This window comes from Caretta caretta, chromosome 1 (genome assembly GCF_965140235.1).
Source record: "Caretta caretta isolate rCarCar2 chromosome 1, rCarCar1.hap1, whole genome shotgun sequence".
NCBI lineage: Eukaryota > Metazoa > Chordata > Testudines > Cheloniidae > Caretta > Caretta caretta.
The window spans coordinates 63,917,545-63,937,350 of record NC_134206.1 but is presented as its reverse complement, the minus strand read 5'-3'; the positions used below and the strand labels follow the sequence as shown (position 1 = coordinate 63,937,350).

Here is a 19,806-nt window from a genome sequence, read left to right as displayed (position 1 = left end):
CTATGTGGTACCACCACTCTGTGCTTGTTTCCCGGGCCCAGAATCGGCGTTCCATGCCATGAACCTGCCCAATTGACACCATGATGTGCACATTGCAGGAGCCTGTACTTTGTGAGAACTCTATGTCCATGTCCTCATCAGTCTCGTCACCACACTGCAGTCGCCTTCTCCTCACCTGGTTTCACTTTTCTTGCAGGTTACGGTTCTGCATATCTTTATGGATAATGTGCGCGGTGTTTATAGTGCTCATAATTGCCACAGTGATCTGAGCGGACTCCATGTTCCCAGTGCTATGGCGTCTGCGCTGAAAAAAAAGGCGCGAAACGATTGTCTGTCTTTGCTCTGGCTTACAGGGTTGGCTTACAGGGAATTAAAATCAACAAAGGGGGTGGCTTTGCATCAAAGAGAAACAGAGTGGTCCCATCAAGGATAGAACTCAGAACCCTGGGTTTAGCAGGCCATTGATTTCACAGAGAGAGGGAGGATAAAATGAATACATTTAGGAAAAACTTTTTCACTATGAGGGTGGTGAAACACTGGAATGCGTTACCTAGGGAGGTGGTAGAATCTCCTTCCTTAGAGGTTTTTAAGGTCAGGCTTGACAAAGCCCTGGCTGGGATGATTTAACTGGGAATTGGTCCTGCTTCGAGCAGGGGGTTGGACTAGATGACCTTCTGGGGTCCCTTCCAACCCTGATATTCTATGATTCTATGAATACAAAACAAATCTGGTCTATTTCTTGTTTTGATCCACTTCATCTATCTTTATACATCTTGCTGGCAGCATACGGGGCAGTATGACTGCTGGTCATCGTCGTCTCCTGGCTGCTTATTAGAAGACGGTGCAGTAGGACTGCCGGCAGGATTGAATCACTATGGGACGAAACTTAAAAGGGAAATGACCTGGCTGAGTCACTCCCATGTTTGCCCAGGCGCCCCTGACTGACCTCACCGAGGTCAGCTAAAAGAGCACCCGGAGTATGGCGACAATGGCTACCAGTCATACTGCACTGTCTGCTGCCAAAAGGCAATGAGCTGCTGCTGTGTAGCAATGCAGTACCGCGTCTGCCGGCACCCAGGAGACGTACGGTGAGCTGAGTGGGCTCCATGCTTGGTGTAGTATGGCGTCTGCACGGGTAACCCAGGAAAAAAGGCACGGAACGATTGTCTGCCGTTGCTTTCACAGAGAGAGGGAGGGAAAGGGGTGCCTGATGATATGTACCCAGAACCACCCGCAACAATGTTTTTGCCCCATCAGGCATTGGGATTTCTACCCAGAATTCAAATGGGCGGCGGAGATTGCGGGAACTGTAGGATAGCTACCCACAGTGTAACGCTCCAGAAGTTGACGGTTGCCTCGGTACTGTGGACGCACTCCGCCAACTAAATGCCGACTAATGCACTTGTGTGGGGACTCTCACAATCGACTGTATAAAAACGCTTTCTACAAAACCAACTTCTATAAATTCGACCTAATTTTGTAGTGTAAACATAGCCTTAGGCTTCTAAGGGCCAGTTTTTCAAAGCTATTTTGGCACCTAACGATGCAGATAGACATCTGTTACTATTTAGGTGCTTTTGAAAATCCTGAGCACCTAATTCCCATTGATTTAACTTGAAAATGGGATTTAGCCTCCTAAGCCACTTTTATGCACTCCTGAAAACTTAACTTGTAGCCCCCTGCTTATAAAGTCCACGATGTCTGCATTCACGTGAGTGTAAAAACTAAGGTCGTCACTGCAAAACAGTTTGTATAATTCCAGAAATTTAAGCAGCACTTCAGAAATACCATTCTTCTACCTAAGGTGCTCACTGCTTGTCAGTTTCCAGAAACTGTAGAAATCCACAGTGTAGTCTGGTGATTCCTATAAGCAGAGAACTTTTTCACTAAGTGCAGGTGAGGGAGGATCTGGTTTGATTTAGTGTGCCATTTAGTTTTTGTATAAAGTTTTTTGTACTGTGGAAAATAAGATGTCTTTGTTTTCTTAGAATATCAATGGAAGTCTTTGTTGACTCTTCTGTTGTATCATCTATGAAAGTTTTGATCTAGATGTTTGTTATTTTTATCAGCTGACATTTATATTTTCACATATTAATGGAACAATTGTAGTATTTTCTTCAGATGTAGTAATGCAGTCTATCTATAGTTTTTGATACAGAATTAAGACAAAGATACATTTAAGTGTTAAATAATTCATATGTCAGAATTAGATTATTTAGTAGTGTTTTCCTTTCCTCTTAAGTGTTTTGATAATTTGGTGGCAAACTTGGTTTCTTGTATGTCATTATTTTGATAGGTTTCAGAGGAACAGCCGTGTTAGTCTGTATTCGCAAAAAGAAAAGGAGTACTTGTGGCACCTTAGAGACTAACCAATTTATTTGAGCATGAGCTTTCGTGAGCTACAGCTCACTTCATCAGATGTATATTTTGATAGTTTATGCAGAACGTGCCTTCCAGTTTATTCAGTAGTTTTTATTGATCTAAAATCTTGAAATTTATATTAAAAAAAAATCCTACACTCCTCAATTTTTATTTGTTTTTAATTCCAAATCCAGAGTATAAAACTTTGTTTGGGATCAGTAGAGGTACTAGCAACAAACCAGTAAATATACCTGTTGGTTTTAAACTAGCAGGTGCTTCCTCTGATTCAGGCAAAAAAGAATAAACGAATCCTTCAGAAACTTAGATTCTCATAAAAATGAGTCTGATATTTCACTGCCTCTTTATCTTAGAAGAGGGAATTCTCTCTTTTCTTGTTTGAATTTATCTTCAAAAAATAGAGATATTTTTCAAGCATATTAATCTGTGCCCATGTGGCTTTGCAGAAGTACAACTTAAAGAAACAAGGAGGCTGGAAGAAGGATCAGTTTGAGCAGGAGTGATTTTTTTTCTTTTCAGAATGTCAATAACTATTCAATAAGAGAGGTTTTGCAGTTATCGCTATTTTTTATTGTATTGCAAGTGTGTTTATAGATGAGTGAATGGTTGTTTAGTAACAAAAGTCGTGTGAGGAAAAGGGTATACAGCAGTTGATAAATTATTGGTTTCACCAGTTATGAATATCTTCATTTTAGGAAGGGACATCTGCTATGGAAAATCTAAATGAGATGCAGTGTATGTGGTTCCAGACTGAATGCGCTTCAGCTTATCAGAGACTAGGGAAGTGTGGTGATGCTTTGAAAAAATGTCATGAAGTGGAAAGGGTAAGTAGGTAAAAAATTTGGTCTGTTCCTATATAAATTTTTTCATAATGCAGTGTAAATATTGGTTGCCTCAGTCAGTTCAGCATGGCATTCTTCACATTTAAAACTCTGGATACTGCAGTTTTTAAAAATGCTGTATAATCTGTGTGTTAATTAATGGATAACAGATCTTGTTCTTTGTTAATGTAACTATTATTAAAAAAAAAGGTAAATGAAAAGTCCAATAACCATAAATCTTTTTGACACGTTATCTAAAACTATTCTTACATTGCTTTGTGCCATCTCTCTTCTACCTGTTCAAAAATGTATATATTGTTTAAAAACAAAATAAAATGGTATAGTATTTTCTGATGGACTCGGAACAATACAAATTGCTGTTCACATCAACGGGGGCGGGCAGCGTTTGTTTTTTGGGTAAATTAAGTTAGCTTGCTTTTAAAAGAGATGGAGGGAGGATTTCTCTTACCTACATTTTGACAATAAATGATTGTCTCTTATTTTCTGTGTTAGATATGTCGGGGTTGCAAATAATGCTACTTGTTACTCCACTTTGTATCTAAATGGTAATGAACAGAAAATTGGTGAAAGGATTTAAGTGTGATCTTGGTTTTTGTTTTTTAGCATTTTTTTGAGATTACAGATGATCAGTTTGACTTCCACACATACTGCATGAGAAAGATGACTCTTCGGGCCTACGTAGACCTTTTGAGATTGGAAGATGTTCTCAGAAAACATGCCTTTTATTTCAAGGCTGCTCGATCAGCAATTGAAATCTACTTGAAACTACATGATAATCCTCTAACCAATGAAAGCAAAGAACAAGAAGTGAATTCAGGTACCTAGGCAGTAATGGAGGCCAACATGTGTAAATAACACAAATTAAAACTTACTTAGCTAAATAATATTGCAGGCTATAAAATTATTATATATTGTAACATACAGAAGTTTTCATTTTCTGTCCTTGAATGTTTGATCAGTAACTGAAAAGAAATAGTCAAGAATAAATATTATGACAGACAGGCTTTTTTTATCAAACTACAAAACTAGTAGATGAAAAAAAGACAGATATCGGTTGAATTTAGTAAAGCATTTGGTGTATATAAAATATATTCTAAAAATTCATCTTGTTTTAGATATGAACACCATTACATAAATCTTAAACCAGGAAAATAATAAATGAAGAGGTAATGATAAAACAATCATGTATTGAGTTTAGGGGAAAGTAGTCAATGGATTGCTGCAGTAATTGGTGTGAGACCTAATGTAGTTAATATATTAATAATCTAATAGAACTGGTAAACACCACAATACATTTTGTGTGCAAAATACCTACCACTGTGCCTGGAGAAAACAGACAGAGAGACCTAGAGATGTTAGAATTATGTACAGGAAATAAATTGAGCTTCAACTTGGCAAAATACAAGTGAATACATTTGGGAAATAATTTGAAAATGGTATTCATTTGGAAAAATATTTTCTCAGAAAGTGTAAATGTGAAGGATCTAAGGGGGGTAGTAATGGCGAGTAAATTAGTTATGAGGTTCTTCAAACACAGTATGCCTGCAAAGCATCTAAAGATTGTACTTCCCACCCATGCACCAGTGATGCTGCAAGTAGAATATTTCATGTATCCAGAGCATCTTAATGTTGAGATAGCATTGATCAAGGGGAAGAAATTCAAAGATAATAATTTAATTTTTTTAAAGGACAGGAAGAATCGACATATGTGAGACCAATAAATCCTTGTCCTCCCTTCAGAGTATAATAAATTACACAATACATCATGACAGGTTTCAGAGTAGCAGCCGTGTTAGTCTGTATCCGCAAAAAGAAAAGGAGTACTTGTGGCACCTTAGAGACTAACAAATTTATTTGAGCATAAGCTTTCGTGAGCTACACTTACTTCATCGGATACAATCAGATCCGATGAAGTGAGCTGTAGCTCACGAAAGCTTATGCTCAAATAAATTTGTTAGTCTCTAAGGTGCCACAAGTACTCCTTTTCTTTTTACAATACATCATGTATAACAAGATGCACGTTTTACAGCACAGCTCAATGCACTTACGTCACTTTTTCTTTTCTCCACCAAGTTGTCTGTCTGTCTATAGTGGAAGCTTCTCTTATGTTCTTATGAAGCACCTAGTACATTAGCTGTACATAAATTATTTATGCTATATAACAGTTAAACTTACTTTAGAAGGTAGTATAAGTCTATGCACTTGAAGGGTACAAACACTCCAGTATAATATGAATGTTTTAGTTGGTTTCCAGTAGATATTAGCAAGAGCATTAAGATGATATTGAACTAAGGGTAACAGGTGAATTTAAGTTTGGTCTCCAAGAAAAATGTCATCCAGCTTTTGTTGGGCCACCTGAGATCTTTGGATGAAAGACACGGTATGAGTACACAGTGGTCTAATAATGTCCCAGGATGCAAATAATAATATAGGATTTCCAAACTTCACACTTCATCTGACTCATGGTTTAAATAAATATTTCTAAGTTTCTGGACTTTCATTTTTATATTATTTATATAAACCTTGGCATTTAAGATTACAAAATGTTTTCTGTTGAAAGTGTAATGTCCAGTAATATTAGACTACATAGTAATTGGTGCATTTTACTGATAAGTGAAAAAGGTTTCTTTTTGAAATTTCTGTACAAATACATCTCTCCTTTCCCTATATGAAAAGTCTAGAGATGCCCATATATTGTTTGAGGAAAAACCAAGATTATTATTGAAATTCTGAGTCTGTATAAATCAGATGTTAATTTAAACTTATTTTATTTTATCTATAGAAAACCTTTCAGCCAAAGAACTGAAGAAAATGCTGAGCAAGCAGAGAAGAGCACAGAAGAAAGCTAAACTTGAAGAGGAGAGAAAGCATGCAGAAAGAGAACGACAGCAAAAGACTCAAAAGAAAAAACGAGATGAGGAAGAGGAGGAAACTAGTGGTCCCAAGGAAGAATTAGTTCCTGAAAAACTGGAGAGAGTAAGCATTGTGTTACTTGTTATGTAAAATTTATGGCAGTTCATCTTGTGCTATTCTTTGGCCACCCCTCCCCCACTCCCATCCCCACACACTTCTGGAAGATTGTAACATTGGAAATCTTTTAAAGTGAGATTTAAAAATCCTTTTAAAGGGACAAATCAATTTAAAAATTATTTTTGTACAAAACAAATTTGCCGACCATTTTTATAACACCTATAATTAAATAAAAGATTACAGAAAAAATGGTAGTTCACTTTTTCTCCAGTATGTTTAGTTTGTGCATTTGATAGCACTTTGTTGATAATTGTGTGTTTTTTTTAAAACAAACACACACACACACATCCCATGGTCTAAAACAGCAGGTGGAATCAGAGGGAGCACCAGGAAACAAATGAGACGATGCTGGTTAGCATGATAGGCAGTGGTCTTGGAACATCAGCTACCTAGCCATTGTCAGATTTTTGTAGGCACTATTCTTCTGTACAGCTGTGTCCCCTGTCGTTTATATAGGTCTTTTCCACAGCTAGAGAGTAGAGGAAAAAGTAGGAAAATGTGATTGACAGCCACAAAATTTGGCATGAGGACTTAAGTACATTTGTTTGTAAACATCTGAAACTATTTTTTAATTATGAATTAGTTCAGATGTTTATTTTTGTTACCACTATGATATTAGTTAGAAGGTACCCATCTGAAATACATGGCGGTAATGCCACATGTAGCTATAGTCAAACGGGGGTCAACTTAAAATGGTCAAAAGACAGCAGTGATATGTAAACTGTTTATTCAAATACATGTTTCTTGGTTCAGTTTACTTCAGACAGGTGTCATCATGGTTTACTGTTTGGCTATGTGATCTCTTAAGCTCTATAGGTAATGCGTTCTTGAGTATAAATGAAGATTTTTCTGTTTTGTGCCAATACTCTAGAAATCAGATAGGTGATTGAAGTACTCTTTTCCTTGCTGTGCATAGTGGGACCAGGACAGGCGTGTGTGTGGTTTTTTATTTGTGTTTTTGTTCAAAAAAACAAAAGGGCTAATCTGTCACTGCATGGTGGTTGAAATTCATAGAAAGCTTAATCTTTTAAAAAGATTTTATATATATATATAAAATGTGATAGATGCCTCCTTTTTACATAACCTTAATTTCGTCTTCTATTAAAACAGGTCAAAAATCCATTAGAGGAAGCTATTAAGTTCCTTATGCCACTTAAGAATCTTGTTGCAGATAACATAGAGACACATCTGTTAGCATTTGAAATATACTTTAGAAAAGGTAAAGTATATGCAAATTTTAATTTTTTCTCCAAATGTTCTAATCCTTCTTCAACTTATTTTTATCCAGCTGTAGTCTATGTTTACTAACTTACTGAGGCAAGAGTTTCCATCATGCCTAGCATTGATGGATAAATATTACAGAAAACTTAATGTATACCATGTCACCTTTCTTTGGCAGCACATAATTTGTTCTTAAAACTGACCTTAAGAATAAAGGAATTATATAAAGACTATATGCTAATGAGATATGGAGGAAAAAATATTTCCAGTTGTAATTCTTCAGCAATTAAAAAATTAGACTAATGTACCTGATGCAATGTTGCTAATAACTGTGAGCAGCAGCTCTTCTATAATGGAATGAAGTTAAGGGCTACCACAATGTGTTGTGTATTTGCGTATTGAGAGTACAGATATGACCATTCTGCATAAGATTTGGTGTTTCTAATATTTGCATTAGATTTACTAATGAAATCACAAAGGAATTGGGGAGATAACTTCCTATAAAAGCTAGACACCTAAATATTAGACTTATTTTTACATGGTTGGTGGGTTTTTCAGAAAACATTGCTGTTATCACTCTGTAAAAACACTGATTTTTTTTTAAATTTCTGAAAAGAGAAGAGTAAAAATATGCCTAACATTTTTTTAACTAAATCTAACGGTGTTTGGCATTTTGGGGTATATTTATGAGAAAGTTAAAGATTTGGGTCAGTGTCTGCATTGAAATTTAAAGGAATACAAAAAGTTAAAAGGAAGTGTGTATCTATAACCTTGGTTTTGGTTTTTTGATTCTTGTTTTTTGCACAGGAAAGTTTCTGTTAATGTTGCAGTCTGTCAAGAGAGCTTTTGCTATCAACAATAATAATCCATGGCTACATGAATGTTTGATTAAATTCTCTAAATCTGGTATGTACAATGAAGCAGCTGTAGATATTTTAGTGTCTAAATACTATAGAAATACTAATATATTTAAAATAAAATAGACACACGCGGCAAAAAATTGCATTATTTATATACAAAGTGTTCAGAATTTCATCAGAACCTATTGAAGCCCTCTAATATTTTGCTGAAAATCAAAGATGGTAAAATACTGACTTCTGTAATACTGATTTCAACCAGTGTGTGTGTGTGTGTATGTGCTAAAGTGGTGTATTACTAGACTTGAAGTTTATCTGGACCAATAGCAGCAACGGTAACTTTCTGCTTTTCTTTTTTTTTTTTTGTAAAGTATCTGATCATAGTAATCTCCCAGAAATTGTGAACAAGGTCCTAACTCAAGAAATGCAGAAAATCTTTGTTAACAAAGATTTGGAAAGTTTTAACGAAGAGTTTCTCAAACATAATGCTACCTCCATTCTGCATCTGCTCTCAGGTTTGTTTATTTTGATGCTATGAAAATGTTAAATGATGGTAAATAATCACGTTAATATAACAAGGAGTTCTTGTTGCAACTTAGAGACTAACAAATTTATTTGAGCATTCTTCTTACTGTATTTTTCACTCCATGCATCTGAAGAATGCCCAAATAAATTTCTTAGCCTCTAAGGTGCCACAAGGACTCCTCATTATTTTTGCTGATATAGACTAAAACGGTTATCACTCTGAAAAATCAAGTTAATGTCTTTCTCTGTTCTTCATTCCAATTAGAATATGCCAGAGGCTCAGATACAAATTATTTTTTAAATGTCCGTTTGTTTGAAGGGCTTTAACAATCCTCTTGTCCACTCACTGCCTCATGTGGGAAGCTTTCCATTTCTACAGGATTTATTTTTAAAAGAAAAATAATTTTCTATCCCTTGTGGTCTCAAAAAACCTTTGTAATGTAAACAGTCCTCCCTCCTTATTTTCCACTTAGCTGGAGTGCCTCTGCTTCTGCTCATAGCTTTTCAAAGCAGCAGCAACAGAATGAAAGAACAAGACTAGTAACTTTCACCTCTGCTATTCACAACACTGGGTAATGACGGAAAAGTCAAGAATTATGTCAGTTTTACGCTGCTCTTGTTGCTGCTGCTTAAGAGTGGTCAATTAAGATACTAAGTGGCAGCAGGACACACAAAACAACTTGGGGGTAGGGTAGGGTAGAGTAGAGGAGTGGAGTGGCCAGAAGGCTCTGGATAAAAATAGTTCAGAATAGAAATCTCCTCCTCAGGAAGACAGCGGCATGGGTGAGAGAAAATAAAACTTTTCCCTTCCAGCAGCTTGAAGGTGAGAAGAGTCTTCACATTTATCAGACATTTACAGTGGGATCAATGAAGGGACTTAAGCATTGCAATATTGAGCATCAGAGCACCTAACTTTTAGATGCCTAGAAAATCACAGCAACACTGCATTCCACAAAGCCAAGTTAAACACTTGGGCTCCTATACAGTGAATGGGGACAGATAGGTGCCTAAGAATATGATCCACAAAACCCAGCATGCTAGATGGGGAGCTGTGTAGGCAAGCCAATAGAAGATGCTGAGGAGAAGCATGTGGGCTAAACTCTGTCCCTCTCATGGAAATAGGTGCTTCCCTGCAGCCAGGACTCATGTTCCTATCTCTGCTTACAATCCACAAACGGGATCTCATTGCCTGGAGTCAGGTGGTGAGGCACCTAAGTGACTTCTTCCAGGAATGAGTTAGATGTCTGCCTCATTCCACACAAAACAGGAGGAGGAAGAAGTGACCACCTTTATAACTTCTAGCCCACTGGTTACAGCATTTGCCTAGGAGGTAGAAGACCCCGGTTCAATTCCCCCGTCTCTTTCAGAGGGTGGAGGAGATATTTGAACAGGGGGTCTCCCACCTCTCAGGAGTGTGTGCTGACTACTGAGCTATGGGATATTCTGATGTGGGGCTCCCTCAGTCTACCTTAGTTGAAGCTGTTCCACTGTAGATAAATAATGAAAGAGTGACTAAAGTAAGGGGACTGGACCCAGGACCTCCTGGGCAGGTGCCTTAACTCCTGGACTTACAAAATCATATTCTCTCTCGCCTAGTGACTGTTTCACTATGGATAAGACTGTTTAAGTCATTACCAGTCCAGTGGTTAAGGTATTTTAAGTGGCTGGAAACCAGTAAATCGAGTATTGTAGTGGCACAGATTAAAATTAATGGTTTATGGAGCATTACAGTGTGTTCAGTACTGTTAGCAAGAATATTTAGAGGATAGGATTGTTGGAGAAAAGGATGGTCCTGGATTGTAATGTAGATTAACTTTGTGTGACTGCATCACGCTGTCACCTGTTTCAACATAATCAAGTTTGGGTTTGCCTACAGACCTTCATTGCAGTCTACGTCTCTTATAATTGCCAGTCCTGCACACCCAGTACTGGAATCTGCAAGGCAAGCTGGATGGTTCTTTCTTTCTTTCTTTCTTGGGCATTGTAGGCTGGTGGGCTAAATCACCATCCTGGGGCATACAAGTGGCCACACACAGTTCAGTTTCTAGCCTGTGCTTGAGGGTTGTGTTTATTCTCCAACATAAAAAAAAAATTGAAACATGAAACAACAAAATAACAGTCCTGTTCCCTACCTATGTTATGGGGTCCTCTGACTCATGGCAGCTTATTAGTCAGGGCTTTCCCAGTCTGGGGAATCCTCAGGGCTACTTGCCCCCACACAGTCCTCTTCTGCAGCTACAGAAGAGTGTACACTGAGCCCTCTCCTTGTCCCAGACTCTCATGTGGAGTCTGGGTTCCTCATTTATATCCCCCAGCTGGGAATCATCAGCCCCAATCACTTGATGCTGCCCAGCTGGGTTGGCTGATTCCCACCAGCTACCTACTGGACTCCTCTCTAGAGCAGGGCTGGTTGCCCCAGGCTGCCCTGGCTCTTTAAGAGGTAAACCACCCTGTTATGGGCATCATCACTAAAAAGATTCTGCATGCTAAATTAAGTCTTTGATGACAGCCCTGTGCTACCTCATAGTCTTCATTGGGCTTGCATTTAAATTGGTTACATTTATTTAATGAATAATTATTAATGATTCCACAAGACAGAACATATTCCAGTTCACCCCTTCTTAGGTGTTTAGTTCCGTAGAGCAATCAGAAATAAAAAGCTATAAAAACTTACTGAGAAAATAATATAGTAAGCAAATATGAGACTGAATTACAGACAAGGCATAGATCTGAGTAAGATGGTGCTGCTTTTATCTAGTTACTGTTTAGGTCAAAACCGTATTTTTTTTTTTTATATATTTTTCCTTGCAAGTAGGTTATGTGCTTATTTAGTTTCTATGTGTTCATATTTGGGAGGGGGCAATGTCTGTTCATGCCCTTGGATTTATTCAGGTAGGATGCCAAATTAAGTAAATTTGTAATTCTTCTTTTTCTTATAATTCTTCTTAAAGGCCTGTCATACCTGCCACATGATTAATTATCATTATTCTAGCAGCTCACCTTAACTCCAGAGCTTTTTAAAAATTCACAATAGTTCTAAAAAGACATCTGCCAGTTCCTTTATCATTGTAGGGTGCATCTCAACTAGCATGCTGACTTGAATGACTTAGTTATCTAGATATTGTTTCCCTATTCTGCATGTTGACCTCTTTCCTTATTAACTGTTGCCTCAAGCATCCTATTTCTATTAACATTTTAGTGAAAATTTGAAGCAAAGTTTCTAGTGAGCATTTCATTTTTGTCAGTAGCAGAGCTACAGCTTTACTTTATCCTTATGCTCTTAATGTACTATCAAATATTTGTGCTGTCATCGCTTATAATAAGTAAAATGTGAAAATATAATTTTCTTATATAAAATATAATGGATGGAAAAATTGATATGTTCTAAAATCTGTAGAAAGCCCCAGTCCACGATATCTTTCTTTTTGTTTTTGGATTGTTTTCTGTATCAGTTTATAATTTTACAATAAATCAAGTACTTTACCAAAGAATGTTGTCAGTGTCTGATCGAATGTCTTTTTTTTTTTCTTATGCTTAAGGTGCTAAGATGATGTATTTCCTGGACAAATCAAGACAGGAGAAAGCAATTGCTATTGCTACTAGATTAGATGAAACTATGAGAGACAAAAATGTGAAGGTAAGCTAATTTAATTGTAACCTCTTTGTATATTTAGGGACAAAGTAGGCGGTCTTGAGCATGTTATACGAAGCACAAGATACATGTACCCGGTTAATTTTTCTGAATCTTGATTATTAATACTAAAAGGAAGATTTTTATTTTGGTTAAAATTATATTCTCGATGTCAGACTTCTGTAAACAAGGACAATGACACTTATTGCCAGCAGAGGGCACTGCATTCATTAATCATGCAAGCGAGATTTACAGAGCCCCATGTTTTCTTTGGTAATAAAATAGTCTAGACTAAATTTAACTGTTCTTGTTTCTTTAGACTTTAACAAAGGTTTTCGAGGCACTGCTTGATGGCAGCTTCGGAAGCTGCCATACCCAATATGAAGAGTATCGGACAGCATGTCATAAACTGTTTCCTTTTACGTCTGCCTTTATGCCTGCCACAAATGAGGATGACAGTAGCTTTGCATCAGTGAACCATACAGCCGTTAACCATGATGTGCTGTCCAATGAAATTTGAAGTCGTGTACAAATAAAATATTTGACTATACCTACAGACTGGTGGGATGCAGATCAGGTTTACTTTTCCAGGATTCAGTTTTTATATCTTACAGGTATAAAATGAAATATTTGGATGCTTAAATGAAAATGGAGTATGCTGTTAGCGTGTGTTTCATCCAACAAGAACTGCCAATGTTTATGTAAACATTATCTCTAATCAACATTTGTCATGTTTATTCTTGTACTGTTTTAAGTCTTTTAACAACAAAATCCCCAAATTATGGACATTAAAGACTACTTTCACCTAAGTGTTGTTACATTTAGAAGTACATATAATAATTTCTTGGTGATGAAATTATCCGTTGAGCAGATTTTAGCAAATTAGAACTGAAAAGTGCTGCTTGTATCAATCCCCGTCATCTTGTTTTGTTGGTTTTGGTTTCTTTAATTTTGGTTCTTCTGGTTTCTTTTGAAGCACATAACTGTAAATGTTGGCTGTTTGCATGTTTCTTGTCAATTCTGTGTCTTATATGGAACTAGTGCTGGTGGATATGGAGGTTTGGTTAAAAATAGATGGTAAGAGTTTTCAAAAACTCTTTTCTATCTACCTTTGTTCCATAGCTATTGTTTCCTTGCATTTTTGAATGGTTTAACATTTTAAAAAACAGTTGATTACATGTAGTTCCTTGAAATAATAGTGAATATGATACGGTTTCGATACCATTGTCTGTCTGCCTGTCGTCTTTCTTTTTTCATTGCCATTTATTGGTTTGGAAAAGCTACTCCAGTTTTGGGCAGATGCATAAGGTACAATAATGGGGAATATGGTTCTCCTCAGGATCATAAAAATTCACTGGTAAGTTTACTGTATACCTCCATTAAAAGTCTTAGGTGTGGACTTATAGCTGATAAATTTAATACTTCTCTTGCCTAAATACTATTGCTTTAAGTGCTACAAAAGCAACTAGTAGTTGAGGAGTGCATTTTATATTTAAAAATTATTTAAGGGAGCACAAATAGGCTGACTACAAATCACAATGAACCTCTTTCTTATTCTGTGTTCTGGTGCATTAACTAATAAGTGCATAAAATATACAACACATCAGAATGAAAGTCTGAACTTAACATAGCTGTTTTAAAGCATAATATTGCAGGACAAAATGACTACATATGACAGCTTTGCATTCTACAAGAACTGCTATCAAAACCTAAATATACTGTGGCTTGTACAAAAAAATACATTTTCTGGAAACTGCAATGGAATCATTCAGTCAGATTTGTTTTTATTTCACTGTAGTGTAAATATTTTCAGTAATATTAACTAGCCCCTCTAAGGCTAATATAAGTTCATGAAGGGGGATTTTATTAAGACAAATAAACTGTTCTAATTAAAATGGTCTCCTTTGTGTGTCATCTGTTTAGATTCAAAATTGTTGAATGAAAAGCTCACTGTAAAATAATGCCAACATATGTTATGCTGTAATAAATTATTTTGTACACACTTGCCTTTGGTTTTAATTTTTTGCAGATTCTGTGGCCACACAATTTTAAAGTAGAAAATCCATTTAACACACATTAGTTTTTCTCTTTGAATGCTCCTAGCCTCAATTCCACAGTCACTGGCAGTTCCACATTGAAACCTGTGTAAGTTGTGAAAAAATAATTCCTGCACCCACAACCTCATAGATGGTTTTGTAACTGATTTCTCTGAGAGACCTCTACAAGTAGCTTTTGTCTCATCAGTCGTCTTGCCCCAAACTGATGTTCATAATGCCTTTAGGTGGGAAAGTAGCCTACGTATAGATGACTCAAGCATAAACAGGGAAAAGCATCTGACTGCAGTTATGTGCCATTGAGCCAAAGCACCCTTTGAATCTGTTTGCTTCTGAAGCAGCCTAAGGTGTAGAAGTCAGTTAACTCACCCCGCATCCACTTTCAATATTTGGTCTGGAAACTGGTGTCCAAATGGATGAAGGTGTAATCCAACACCCAATAAAGGCAGAAGTACTATAGATACAGGTATGGCGTGATAGGAATGCCACTGGGATCTGCTTTTCATCTTGATCTTATAAATCTTGAATAAAGCCTAGCCTTACCCCCAAGACAGAATATTCATAGCACCATGTCAACAATCTGTTACCTTGAAAGCAGTAGGAATATATAGTGTAAAGAACAAACATCGTTGGCAGGTAGATGAACTAGGTCTGTGGCTTTCAAGCTTCCAGAATGGTCGAAGCCCCTGTGAAAAGGGTTTATTAATTGTAACAATTGAATCCCTTCATTCCTCTCTGCTCTTTCTGGACCTTCTGTAGGGGCTGAGGCTGGCTAAGGTCCATGGCTGGGGTCACAGGTTCAAATTGGTCTTGTATAATCGCTTCTGACCATCCTACAGACCACTGCAGAGGAGGTCTAGGGTGATGTACGAAGGAGAGTACATCTACAGAGGTGTCAAGGGGTGGATCCTGTCTGAAAATGTGTTTGGAAATGCATGCTACTTTTGCAGTAATTCTAAAGACAAAAATGTCAGGCTTGGCAGGGATGGTAGCAGCCTCCACAGAGGGGATGTATGCCATCAAAAGCTGTTGCACATGAACTCAATGTTTATGTACAGAGAATTTTATATAAAATATATATGTGTGTATATATGCTAATTGTATGTATTCTATTGCAAGTTTGCCTCAGGTTTCTACTAAATTCTAAAATGTTTATTATAGTTTTGCTCTCCTTTCCTTTTCCCTTCATTTCTCTTTCTATTGTGTACTTTTTTTCATTCTTGCTTCCCATGTCCCTCCTTTCGCCTATTTCTGTTTCCTTCTCATCAGTCTCTTCTTTGCTTTTCCGTTCTTTTTCCTCACTTGTGCGACTTCACTCAAACTCCACTTATTACTCCACGATCAATAATCTCTAATCCTAATTCCCTTCTATCCATTTATCCCACACTACCTTTCTTCAGCAATCATGGCCTTCCAGGAACCTTGGGGTAGTACAGCACCAGCACAAGGTCTATGAATACGGTTCCTACATGCTGTGACGATAGAAATAAACAACTGGATTTCTCCTTCCTATAGTAACACTATCCACAAAGATCTGCACTATACCCTCTGGGCCAGCTTATTTGGCCTTCCTATCAAACTTGAACTGAACTCTGACCCTCACAGATGGCATCAAGTCCAGCAGCCTCAGATTACCCTGCCCCAAACCATTCTCTCGAGTCCAACAACTCTCCCCAAGATTTACCTCAAGCCTCCCCTTCCCTTCATTTTGCCTCCTCCAAGGCATATAGCTGATCTCGGATTCAGAAACACTCTTTTGAGACATGAGAGGCGGCTTCTCAGGTGAGGCAAGAACTGAGATCAGGGTAACTCCTAGTTTCCTACCTCTCCTTTACTGAGGAGCAGGAGCATGTGGAGTGTGGATTTAGCTCTTGTAGCACACAACTCTCAGCCATTGTTGTATGTCATATACTATGCGGCAAACTCAGTCTATATTCTGCTGCAAGGCTCTGGCAAGGTCTGTGACACTGGGGCAACAGACAAAAGATTCATTTAAGAACATAAGAATGGCCATATGGGGTCAGACCAAAGGTCCATGTAGCCCAGTGTCCTGTCTTCTGACAGTGGCCAAGGCTGGGTGCCGTAGAGGGAATGAACAGTACAGGCAATCAAGTGATCCATCCCCTGTTGCCCATTCCTAGTTTCTAGCAAACGGGCTAGGGACACCATCCCTGCCCGTCCTGGCTAATAGCCATTGACAGACCTCCATGAACTTACCTAGTTCTTTTTTGAACTGTTAGTCTTGGCCTTTATATCATCCATCTTCACAACTTTCTTTTAAAAGCTTAGTGATATAAATATGAAAAGGAATAAGAGAGTAGTAGCTTCATACCAGCTTGTGCTGATGAAGTACTGTTGAGGATTTTAATATTACTAAGGCCTTCCTTATGTTGGGAATTTGTCATGGTTACATCCATCTGTGGCTAATCACCTACATAGCTGCACTAGTACCAACATCTACTTGTGAACAGGTTAAACCAAGTTTCAAATAATATAGTTGCATGTCTATTGCAGGAATTCAGACGTATGCATTTGCACCAGGACTTATAATCAAGGCAATTCCCCAGTTCAGGGATTTGAACAGCTCTCCCAGATGAGAGGACCATACCCTAGCCACTGAGCTATGGGGTATTCTAAATTGAGTGTTGTTCTGCTGTGCACGTCATAGTGACAAGTCCTGGTCATTCATGATAATGAATAGTCCTTGTACCAGGAAGAGAGCCCAAGCAAATGACTCTACAGCCTGATGGTTAGGGCAGTCACCTATGATGTGGGGACTAGTTCCTGCTCCAACTATTTTTCAGTTATTTATATAAAGTGGAGTTGCTTCAATAGCAGAGCCCCACATCAGAATACCCCATGGTCCAGTGACTAGGGCATTCTCCTGCAGCACAAAAGACACACATTCAAATCTCTTCCATATCATGCACAGGGGGAGTAGCAGTGTGGCTGCAGCGGCTTGGGCTAACAACCTGAATATGTACCACGGAATTGCGGGGTGGAGTTGTCCATGGGAGGCTAGCCTGAGCCTCTGCCACACTGCTATTTTTAGGTACTAGCTGAAGCAAAGCTAGCATCTGTGTCTGTCTGAGCTGGTAATTACACCTCTTAGCTGCTGCGTTGCTATATCCTTAATGCCTAGGAAAGGAGCCCCCAGTTTACCTCCACCCGCTTCACATGCGTTCAAATATAGTTTGCCCTTGTCTACACTCAGATTTTAATGTGTGTTAAAACACCTTTTCCCCATGTAGACAGACTTTGAAGATACGCCTTTACTGCACAATTAACCCAGGAGATTGGCACTCGGGTCAGGGCACCCAGGTTAACCTAGCCCAGGTGTCCACATTCTCACAGCAAAACCCTACCCATGTTCATGTGTCTTCACGGTTTCTTCACTTGCATGTATCCCAAGATTATTCTTCAAGCGATGGTCCCTATGTGTATTCCACCTGTGGAATATGCATGCACACCATGAGCTTGAGTCCTGGATTTTTTTGTTAGCTGTGTCCACTGGCCTGCGCATGTGCCATAGCACTCCTTGTGCTGTGAACTGAGGGCATAAAAGTTGGTGTGGGCTGATGCCTTTCCAGTTCCTTCTTACTGCCGCATGCTCTGAGCTGGAAACTTTGGTATCCTTGGCTCCTTTCTTCCCTGTGTCATTGCTGTAAAATGTCGTATATAGTTTTTTAGTAGCTTTAGTAGTTTTTTATAGTCTACATAGTATAGTTAGTATTTTTCTCTATTATTTTCCCAACCAAGAACTTTTTCCTTGCAAGAAGTCCAAAATGATCCCCAGGGTTCAAACACTGTGTTTTCTGCCCTTGCTCCTTTTTAGTGTGTGACTGTAGCGAGGCGCAGCTGAGTCCCTGTTGCTTCTGCCCCTACTGTCCTCACAAACCTGTCAGAGAAGCCTCAGGTTGATGCAAGCACCAGTGTATTTTGAAATCTATTTCCCACCATGACCTTACTATCTATATACAGGATTTTACAGCCAGGTTTCACAAGCAGCAGACCAGAACCATCAGGCCCTCACAGCCTCTGGCCTTTCCCTTTTCTCCCCCTGGCTTCCTTCCTCCCAGCCTTTATAGCCCCTGGCTAATTAGGCTGGCAGCTGTTTCTAGTCGCCAGTCTTCATCTTTGCTGCCTACAAGCCTGGCTTCTCTCCAAGTACTCTCCAGAGAAGGGCAACATAAACAGCAAGGTGACAATTCTGCCCAAAGTTTCAGACTCTCATCTGGAGGACAAAACCAGAGAAGATTTGGGTGGGGCTTCCTTTCGTCACACCAAATCCTGAAGCTACCACCGTTACCAACACCACTCTCTCTTGGCCTGGGATGCTCGCATGGGCAATCATATGGCACAGTATGGGAGTCCAAAATGCATATCAATTTACTAGAACTCTGGGTGATCCCTCAAGCTTACAATGCCTTCATCTCACTCATTTGATCCAAACACGTCCAAATAACAGTGGACAAATTACAACAGTATTTTATATGAAAAAAGGGAGGAGATCTCTCCTTTTGTCCATGGGAGCAGTCACCCTCTGGAATTGGTCCATCAGCCATCACCTAACCCTATCAGCAGCATATTTGCTAGGCTGAAAAACTCCCTAGCAGACTGCCTGAGCAGACATTTTCCTGCAAATTATGAATGGGAGAGTCACAATTGAGTTTTCAACAATATATGTTCCCAGTGCCAATCAGGGACATTTTCACCTCTCAGTCAAATAGGTAACTTCCATGGTACTGCTCCAGATCAGCCCTGGGAAACAGGTTGATGGGAGATGCCCTACCGGTGTCATGGAAGGGTCGCCTGGGGAATGCTTTCTCTTCCTTTACATTGATACCACAACTTCTGCAGAAGAGTCACCAAGACAGAGCTTGAGTCATCTTGATTGCACCCAACTGGACAAGACAGTGTTGGTTTACAGATCTGCTGAAGCTGAAGTTCAACCATCGATGAACATCTCCACTTTGCCAGATCTTCTAACACAAGACAGGGGCAGGTTCATGCACTCCAATCCAGGATCACTGCAACTCAGAGCCTGGTATTTGGATGGCAGAAAAGACTCAATGAGAAGCTGGTACTCAGCAAAATGGAAGAATTTCTCCTCTTGGGCTCATCAGCACAACTTGTGTCCAGAATGTACTGGGATCCCTGCTATCTTAGAGTATCTACTTACCTTTAAGTCTTCAGATATTGCAGTCAGGTCTCTGCAAATGCATTTAGCAGCAACCAGCACTTTTCATCTTATGGTGGATATCTAT

The 19,806-nt window shown here is 38.7% G+C and overlaps 1 protein-coding gene across 1 annotated transcript in view; it reads left to right on the top strand.

Annotated features, from left to right (window-relative positions):
- The window catches only part of NAA16 (N-alpha-acetyltransferase 16, NatA auxiliary subunit), a 109,041-nt gene extending 94,554 nt beyond the window's left edge, over positions 1–14,487 (top strand). The window contains exons 13-20 of the mRNA XM_048851339.2: positions 3,075–3,203; positions 3,825–4,038; positions 6,004–6,197; positions 7,362–7,470; positions 8,280–8,378; positions 8,701–8,844; positions 12,394–12,491; positions 12,805–14,487. Of these exons, the coding sequence (XP_048707296.2) occupies positions 3,075–3,203; positions 3,825–4,038; positions 6,004–6,197; positions 7,362–7,470; positions 8,280–8,378; positions 8,701–8,844; positions 12,394–12,491; positions 12,805–13,005 (1,188 nt within the window). The 3' untranslated portion in view covers positions 13,006–14,487. The remainder of the gene's footprint in view (positions 1–3,074; positions 3,204–3,824; positions 4,039–6,003; positions 6,198–7,361; positions 7,471–8,279; positions 8,379–8,700; positions 8,845–12,393; positions 12,492–12,804) is intronic.
- Positions 14,488–19,806: the final 5,319 nt, after the last annotated feature.